The 9,404-nt window shown below is 45.3% G+C and overlaps 2 protein-coding genes across 2 annotated transcripts in view; one reads left to right on the top strand and one right to left on the bottom strand.

Moving 5' to 3' along the window:
• LOC119421085 overlaps positions 1–9,404 on the bottom strand; it is a gene marked incomplete at its 3' end in the record, with an annotated part of 641,076 nt that overhangs the window by 74,923 nt on the left and 556,749 nt on the right.
• Positions 644–4,652, top strand: ccnj (cyclin J). Its single transcript, XM_037677692.1, has 6 exons — positions 644–705; positions 859–944; positions 2,065–2,275; positions 2,348–2,647; positions 3,203–3,362; positions 4,260–4,652. Exons 2-6 carry the CDS (start codon positions 876–878, stop codon positions 4,549–4,551), a joined length of 1,032 nt encoding a protein of 343 aa, XP_037533620.1. The 5' UTR covers positions 644–705; positions 859–875; the 3' UTR covers positions 4,552–4,652.

Here is a 9,404-nt window from a genome sequence, read left to right on the forward strand (position 1 = left end):
GAACCAGTCTTTAATGTATTTTGGGGTTTAAAAGCCACTGGGACGTTGTGTTTAGAAAATAAACGTCTCAGTTTCTCTGATACCCCCTCAACATCTGGAATGACCACTGGTCTGGGTCTGGGTTCCTCCTTTTCACCTGATGGCTGACTGGAGTCCTGTTTGGGTTTCTTCTTTCAGGAAGGCCCAGTTAGGATATCCACATTGCTCTAGAGCCTGTCTTGTGTAGGATTTCTCCTTCTGCCTGGCTCCTGAGCTAGTGGGGACGCTGTCTGCTCTGTGGTACAGAGTCCTGATGACTCCTAACTTGTGCTCCAAAGGGTGATGGGAGTCAAACTGCAAATACTGGTCTGTGTGGGTGGGTTTGTGGTACACCTCAGTTTGCAAATGTCCTAAGATTATTTGTTGTTATTGGTGGTGTGGTGATGCTTTCAGGGGTTAGCAAAACTTCTCCACGAACATTTGAGGCGTTTCCCTGAACCCAGAAGTCACAAAGTTTAATCAAATGTATTCTAGTAAAGTATTCAACTAAAGGTTTGTTGTGACTTTCTCCCGCTAATTATCATTTTCACGGCTTCACTTCAGTTGGTTGTGCAGGCTGACGTCAGAGTTCCGAGCAACACCTGAACGCACCTATGTGGTAGGTGAGAGGAGCAGGTCCGGCTGCTTGAAATCCACCTCAGTCCAACCTGTCCATGTGCTCACGGGGTGAGTGTTTTTCCTGGTTTTAATTAAAAAACAAAGTGGTTTGTGCTGGAACCTCCTGAGCCCTCACGTGAACAGTGCGTCGACCTTTAAAGAGTTCTTTTGTGGTGTTCCCGCAGCAACCGTGCGTCCTTTAATCAGCTGTGCGGCTTTCAGAGGTCTGAGGCTGTTAAATGGAGCTGGAGGAGCAGTGGTGGAGAGGACAACTGGCTGCAGACATTTACCAGGCGCTCAGACACAAAGTGAGTCACATTTTGTCCCCCCACAACATCAAAGGATCCACATCAAAGAGACTAAAGTTACTTTTATGCCCCCCCCCCCCCCTTCATGCTTTTATTTTTTGGACGTGTAGTCCGAGCATGTAGGCCAGGGCTATTCAACTGGTGGCCTGGGGGCCTGAGTCAGGTCCACAGGTGAGCTCAGGTCGGCCCACCAGCGGGTTCATTTGAAATAAAACTAATTTTAATCATAAAACAAATTTGATGAGAAGAACTGCTGGACGTCCCCCCCCCCCCCCCCTGAGCTCTTGGCTTTCAGTAACTGTGGCCCCCTGAGCAGTTTTTATTTTTCTTTTTAATTGTATTTATTTATTTTAGTTTGTTTCCCAGAGACGTGTGGAGCTCTTCAGGTGTGCACCAAAAACAAGCCTGGGCTGCAAAATTAGAAATCAACGAAACACTAGTTCGCACTTTATTGTTTATTTATCATATGCAGATTAACAACGATGCAATGACATGTTCCAGGTGAGAAGAACCGTTTCGACTTGCTAAAAGGAAAAACAACTTTATTCACTTCACTGACTAAATCTGTTTTGTTGTTTTTAGCTGCAAACCGTTGCAACAAAGTCTATAATGCCCATCATGTACAAAACAATAATAATGTAATTGATCGTAAATCGCCCTAAATGTGTTGAAACATATTTGTATTCTTGAGGATTTGAACTGCGCTTCGTGAACACCACCGAGAAGAGGTGAACCGTTTATGACCTGAGCTAAAGTCGACGAGTGAATTTAAAAGTTTGAAGCACTTGTAGCTGAGCTGGTGGACAGCCGTGCACAGTTCACCCTCCATGGACACAAACAGTTTGTTGATTGACAGCCTGGAGGCGGGACGACTGACGGTCTGTCCAACACGACTGCTCCGTGGTCCATTCAACACTTGAGCTTCAGCTCTGAGCAGAAGGCAGAGACACGTTGTCTTTTATCGGTGTCCAGAGTTAAACAGCTACAAATGTTTCCTGTTGAAGGTTCTCAAAGCTCCTCAGGGTCATGCAGCTTTTGATTATCGTTAGGAGGAGCCTCTTCAGAGGGATCCAAGTAAAGCTCAGGTCTCAGGAGGACGTCTGTCCATGTTGTCCAACAGGAGCTGAAGTTGCCGTCCTACAAAGGCCAGTCCCCTCAGCTGAACTTCAGGCGGTACTTCGCGGACCTCGTCGCCATCATCAGCAACCACTTCCGGCTCTGCCCCGCAGCCAGACACCTGGCCGTCTACCTGCTGGACCTCTTCATGGACCGTTATGATGTCACGGTGCAGCAGCTCCACATGGTCTCCCTCTCCTGCCTGCTTCTGGCGAGTACGTGCCGTCCTCTCACCTCACGACTGACAGCTTTCTGCACACATGAGCGTAAATGTTCCTTCGCTGCAGGTAAATTCGAGGAACGTGAGGACCGGGTGCCAAAGCTGGAGACCTTGAACAGCCTGGGCTGCATGAGCTCCATGAACCTGGTCCTGACCAAGCAGGGTTTGCTCCACATGGAGCTGCTGCTGCTGGAAACCTTCGACTGGAACCTGTACCTCCCCACAGCAGCTCATTTTATCGAATACTATCTGTCTGTGGCGGTCCATGAGGGGGACCTGCACGACGGCTGGCCTCTGAGCAGCTTGGAGAAGACCAGGCTGTACATGGACAAGTACTCCGACTACTTCCTGGAGGTCTCCCTACAAGGTACAGGTCGTTTTACCTTTACAGCACAAAGACGATGACAGAAGAAACATTAAGAGCTATTTGAAGTGAGGTTTGAAGAAACTGACAAATAAAGGACAGAGTCAAACGGACACGAACGTAAAGGTTTAGATCAAAGTGTTTGCAGGAACTCGTGAACTTTTCTAGACTTGAAGTGAAAATTGGAAAACTTCTGGTATTCCAGCAGATATTCCAACATTCTGTTCTGCCTCATCCCTCAAACTACATTACCCACAATGCCACCATTTAACAGGAAAAGCTGAGAAAACATAAAGAAAATTATAATTTTCAAATAAATATTTAAATAATTTTGATGACAAGTTTTAAGTTCTGAACACCAAACTAAAATAAGAGAAAAGAAAAAAGAACAGTTCAACATGAATTTGTTCATTCAGTTTGTTTTGCATTTTATTTCATATTTATTACATTTGATAGGTTGTAAGTTTATTTGTAGTATTTTTGTGCAGTTACTGTAAAATGCAGGTTGTTTTAAAATAAGTCTAGTTTTTACAATAAGTGCCCGTGTCGTGTTTTCAGACCACGTGTTTCTGTGTTTTGTGCCGTCGCTGGTGGCCGCCGCCTGCGTGGCCGCCTCGCGCCTCATCCTCCACCTGGCCCCGACCTGGCCCCCCCGGCTGCAGCACCTCACGGGCTACACCTGGGAGCACCTGGTGCCGTGTGCAGAGAAGCTCCTCGTGTGCGTATCTCATGGAAAGGTCCATGTACCAAGAACGCTCAGTCAGCGTCGCTACGCTACTTTTAGCTTTTAGCTGTTGTTGTCTTTCAGCTGTTCTCTCATCTGGAGTCTCCACAACAAGTCCTTCTCCATCTGTCCTCACTCTGACTCTAACATCCTTCTACCAATAACCACTGTCCCTCCTCTGGACGTGTCCAAACCACTGTCCCTCCTCTGGACGTGTCCAAACCACTGTCCCTTCTCTGGACATGTCCAAACCACTGTCCCTCCTATGGACGTGTCCAAACCACTGTCCCTCCTCTGGATGTGTCCAAACCACTGTCCCTCCTCTGGACATGTCCACACCATCTCAGTGTCTCCTCTCTAACTTTATCTCCCAGTTGTTCAACCTGTGCTGTACCTCTGATGATCTCATTCCTGATCTTCTCCATCCTTGTCTCTCCTAAGAAGAACCTCAACATCTTCATTTCTGACACTTCCAGTTCTGTCTCCTGTCTTTTTGTCCATGTCTCTGTCTCCAGACCATACAACATAGCTGGTCTCACCACTGTCTTGTAAACATTCCTTTGATCTTTGCTGACACCCTTTTGTCTCAAATCACTCCTGGACCTTTTCTCCATCACTCCATCCTGCCTGGACTCTCTTCTTCTCCTCTTAGCTATGATTTGGCTCATTTTAGCCACTGTTTCGTTGGTTTTAGCTTCTGTCCTGCTCTCCTTTAACCGTTCATTCTTACGTTCGGTGTTTGGACTGTTGTCACAGAAAATGCAGTTTCTCCAGTTGATTAACTCAGATTTGCTTCTTGGTGTTTATTTCTCTGTTAAAAAGAATGAAATGGTAGAAAAGCCTCTTTAACTTACAGTAAAGTCTTTGTCTCCCCCCCTCCCCTCCCCCCAGCGCACATGACAGTGATGTCAAAGAGGCCAATGAGCAGAAGGGCCCTCAGGTCGGCCATCAGAACCAGGTGCTGTTCCACGGTTCAGCCCAGACCTCCACCGTGACGCAGTACCTGCACCTGCCCGGCGTGCAGTACCCTCAGCCGGGCCTGGCCCCCGGCTTCATGCCCCCGTCCTTCCTCCCCACCTCCGGCCTGCAGGCTCAGCACGGCAGCGCCACCTCGCTGGATGCAAAGCCCGGCCGGGCCTACCAGGTGCAGTTCAGCTGCACGGCGCCGTGCTTCGACAGATGACACGTTCGGCGTCGTTTCTGTTGCAAGATGAGAACCGACCATGTTTTGTTCTTGAACGCAACACTGAAGGAGGAAAAAGTTGTTTTTAATTTCCAGAGACGTGATGAGATTTGTGCAGCACTTTGAACCGTGTGCCTGCGTGTGTATGCGTGTGTGTGTGCGTGCGTGCATGCGTGTGTGTTTCGTGCAACACGCCTGCTCTGCTGCAGTTCCTGTGGGAAGACGCTCGTTTCAGCGTGTTTGTTATACGGAGGGTAAATGTCGTAGCGAGGCGCTTTGAGGCGCCGTGTTCTCCACTGGTGTCGCTGCAGTCTCTGTTTTTGTTTGTTTGTTTGTTTGTTCTGAAGCATCGGATGCACAAATGAAGCCGAGACTGTTGCGCTAAGTTCAAAAAGAACAGCAACAAAAAGGAGATCTGTCAGTTTGTGACTGAAATAAGAGTTTTTGTTTGTTTTTTAAATTATTGTTTGGTTAAATGTCACAGGAAACGACAGAACACTGTTAATGTCACAGTTATTATTATAATTATTATTTATCTGTGCATGGAGGGTTTCAGTGTCGCTGCTGTTCTCTTCGACGATTGTTTTAAAGAAAGTACAAACCTGCGTTTAGACGCTCGGAGGATTTGTTTGGAAAAGGTGATGGTGCCGAGTACTGATTAAAATTTTGTCATATTTATGACATAAAAATATTCTATAAACCAAAGTTTTTCCTCGTTTGTTTCAATGTTTTTTTCCTGTTTGCATTTGTCGTGTTAGCAAAATATCTCATATAGATTGTAATGAGACTCGTATCGGGGGATGTACGTCTACAACTCACTAACATTTGTTGTCAGCCCAGTTCAAGATGGCCGCCACAGCCAGCTGACATTAATAGACACAAAATGGCATGAGGTGTGTGGCTCAACGAGAACAATGTGATGAAATTAGCAAAAAATAAAAAGACCTTTACTGTCATGGCACCTGAACACAACTAAATGTGGGTTTGCTTCCAGAGCAAAAGTAAAAACTGAAATATAAAAGTAAACTGTATAAAAGGTAATAGTTACAGATTTGAAACACTCCAGTTGTGCAACACAAGCAGATTGATATTCCACCAGTTGTCCCTTATTGCACTGATTCAGTTTTTATTACAGTTTTTTAGTTCAGCAACGGCTGACGGATAAACATTGTTTTTAAATCTTTAATCTTTACTTTAAATCTTCAATTAAAAAAAGAAACTGTCCAGATGACCTGACTGAAAAATGTTGGATTTTATACCTGGATTATTGAGCATGAACTTTGTTGTTTTTAAATCTGTTTGTTCTTGTCTTGATTGATCTGAACCTTTTCCCTGACGGTAACAGGTCAAACATGTCCAGGGTGACACGTGTCCTTTCACATGTTTTGGGTTTTCCCTGTGCAGCAGGAACTGTGTAAATCTTTCCCCTGCACCAATCGGTCACTTGTTCCATCCCCGTCCCTGTAAGTGGACTCATCCCCCCACCTCACCACTATGATGTCGTCTGCAAATTTGGCCATGGTGTTGCTGTGGTGAGCAGGTGCAGTCATGTGTAGAGGGCACTGAGCAGGGGCTCAGCACACAGCCCTGTGGAGCTCCCGTGCAGAGGCTGAGGGCCATAGTTGTGTGACGGCCCATTCTCACTGCAGTCTGACAGGAAACTTTACCCACGTGAGGGTGGAGTGGAGGAAACTGAAGATTTCCCTGCTGGCATCAATGGGATTTAATGAGAGTTGAAGCCCGACCCGTTCGGGTCTCCAGCTCAGACCTCCCAGCAGAACCATCATTCAGGGTTTAAACGGGTCACAGGAAGTTTTCTTGTCTTGAGCTTGTTTTACACAATCAGGTTTGAAACAGTTTGATTTAAACACAGAACAGGTCACTCTGATTTTTGAGCTTTTTAAATTTAAAAATTCACCTTTTTCTTCCGCCCAGCGTCTCTGCTGTAGAACTGATGGTGTCCACTCAGATCCCGCCAGAGGTCAAAGGTCATTGACTTCCACTGTATCTGAGATCAGAAACTTGTTCCCAACAGGAAGTGAAGCCTCATTTTAACTTCTCACATCTCTGTAACACTCCGTTAAAACCCGATGACTGTGTGACGGCCGACGCTTCGAGGATTCCTTTGACTTTTACTTTTCACACAAACACTTTGGAAAGAGCGAGAATTAAAAGACGTCTCAACGTTTCAAACGGAGCTCTGTCTCTCCACAGTCCGTTCAGCACCGTGCGTGGCTGAAAACCATTAAAACTTTATGGAAACACTCAAATCAGAACGTTTGAATCGAACACGTCTGTTTTGGATCTTTGGTTTGATTTGATTCTGAACATTGACGCTCAGTTAAACAAGTGAAAAATAATTTAACAAACATTAAAACATGAACGTGCTTCACTGACAGTTTGACAAAACAAAAGAACGCTGGACGGGGTGTGTTGTGTGTTCTGATTTGCTGCTTTTTAAATTTAATTAAAAAAAAGCTGCTGAGGGGAGAACTGCAGGGTACTGTGCTGCCAAGCCTTTTATACATTTTATGTTAATTTAGACCAAAGCTCAATGAAAGCATAAAACTAACTCCATAATCCTATCATCAAAATGACTTTATGTCCGTTTAGTCTAGCCTAAAAAGATAAATCAGGATTTATTGATGTGGACACACCAGAATAATCCAAAGAGTTCTGCTCCGAGCTTATTTGAGACGTTGCATAAGTGTGTTTCATAACCAGACGTCTGAATGTAGACAGGATGTTCGTTCTGTGATCAAAGCTTCTCAAACTGTTTACAACTAATGACGTTCTTTTCTTACATTTAAAACCGCAGAATGCAGAAATGTGCACACAGTAGTTTGATTCATAAAACTAATTTACAGAACCCTTACTGAGGAGGCACCTCATCAAAGGTTACATTTATTCTTTGTCATTTTTTATGAAATGTGGCCATCAAAATGAAATACTGAAGACAAGCGAAAACAGGCGAGACTAAAAGTCTGACTATTTTCTCATCGACAGAGGAAATAAAGAGTTATTAGGAGCGCCAACACGTGAGCACGTATTCAGACAAATATTTTCTCACTGACTCCTGCTTCTACAAGGACTGACACTTTTTTATTCTTACATCGTATCGTGGGTGTTTTGGTTTCATTTCACTCGGTGTCTCTGCTGTACGGCTGATTTTTGTTGAAATCCCCCCAGAGTCCAGAAAGCACACACCCAAACTCTCACTGACTTCCACTGTATCTGTGCTCTGAGTTTTCTGTCTAAAAAAAAGAAACATCTTTTAAACTTCCAACATCCTTCAGTCAGCTCATCTGGACAGTTTCTTTTTTTGTGCTGAAACGTTTCGCCTTCGATCCAGAAGGCTTCATCAGTCAAGGAAACACACAACAAAACTGATTCTTCCTCCAACAGCTTACTCCAAAGTGGAACAAACCAGTTCTGCTTGTGATAAGATGGTCTCTTTGGTACGCCCCTCCTCCATTGCCGGCCTCTTCCTTGTTGTTAGTCGTGTCAAACTGGTTGAAAACAACAAAGTTGTTGTGTGTTTCCTTGACTGATGAAGCCTTCTGGATCGAAGGCGAAATGTTTCAGCACAAAAAAAGAAACTGTCCAGATGACCTGACGGAAAAATGTTGGATTTTATACCTGGATTATTGAGCATGGACTTTGTTATCTTTTAAACTTCTTCTGAAAAAAAACATACATAGAAATAAATGAAGGGTTTTTCTGTAATTTAAAGAAAAGTGGGCGAGAAGGGCTTGTACCGATTGGCGAGACAGAGGGATTAGGCTGGAAAGGATGTGCAGCAGGTTAGGCTTGTTAATGATAGGAATGGGACATTTATGAGGACAGCAGAACATGTATGAGGACAGCAGGACATGTATGAGGACAGCAGGACGTGTATGAGACAGCAGGACATGTATGAGGACAGCAGGACGTGTATGAGGACAGCAGGACGTGCATGAGGACAGCAGTACATGTATGAGGACAGCAGGACAGTGGTGAGATGTGCTGTAGGAGTGACAGATAGCTTCAAGGTGGAGGTGGGAGTGCATCAAGGATCGTCTCTGAGCCCCTTCTTGTTTGTTCTGGTGATGGACCGACTAACAGATGAGGTCAGGCAAGAATCCCCGTGGACTATGATGTTTGCAGATGACATTGTGATCTGTGGCGAGAACAGGAAACAGGTGGAAGAGAACTTGGAGAGGTGGAGATATGCACTTGAAAGAAGAGGAATGAAAGTCAGTCGTAGTAAGACAGAGTCCATGTGTGTGAATGAGAGGGAGGAGGTGGAACAGTGAGGCTACAAGGAGCAGAGGTCACAAAGGTGCAGGACTTCAAGGACTTGGGGTCCACTGTCCAGGAACATGGGGAGTGTGGTGAAGAGGTGAAGAAGAGAGTCCAGGCAGGATGGAGTGATGGAGAAAAGTTTCAGGAGTGATTTGTGACAAAAGGGTGTCAGCAAAGGTCAAAGGAAAAGTTTACAAGACAGTGGTGAGACCAGCTATGTTGTATGGTCTGGAGACAGAGACATGGACAAAAAGACAGGAGACAGAACTGGAAGTGTCAGAAATGAAGATGTTGAGGTTCTCCTGAGGAGAGACAAGGATGGAGAAGATCAGGAATGAGATCATCAGAGGTACAGCACAGGTTGAACAACTGGGAGATAAAGTTAGAGAGGACACACTGAGATGGTTTGGACATGTCCAGAGGAGGGACAGTGGTTTGGACATGTCCAGAGGAGAGACAGTGGTTTGGACATGTCCAGAGGAGGGACAGTGGCTTGGACATGTCCAGAGGAGGGACAGTGGCTTGGACATGTCCAGAGGAGGGACAGTGGTTTGGACATGTCCAGAGGA

Source organism: Nematolebias whitei, chromosome 1 (assembly GCF_014905685.2).
Source record: "Nematolebias whitei isolate Nwh7 chromosome 1, NemWhi1, whole genome shotgun sequence".
Taxonomy (NCBI): domain Eukaryota; kingdom Metazoa; phylum Chordata; class Actinopteri; order Cyprinodontiformes; family Rivulidae; genus Nematolebias; species Nematolebias whitei.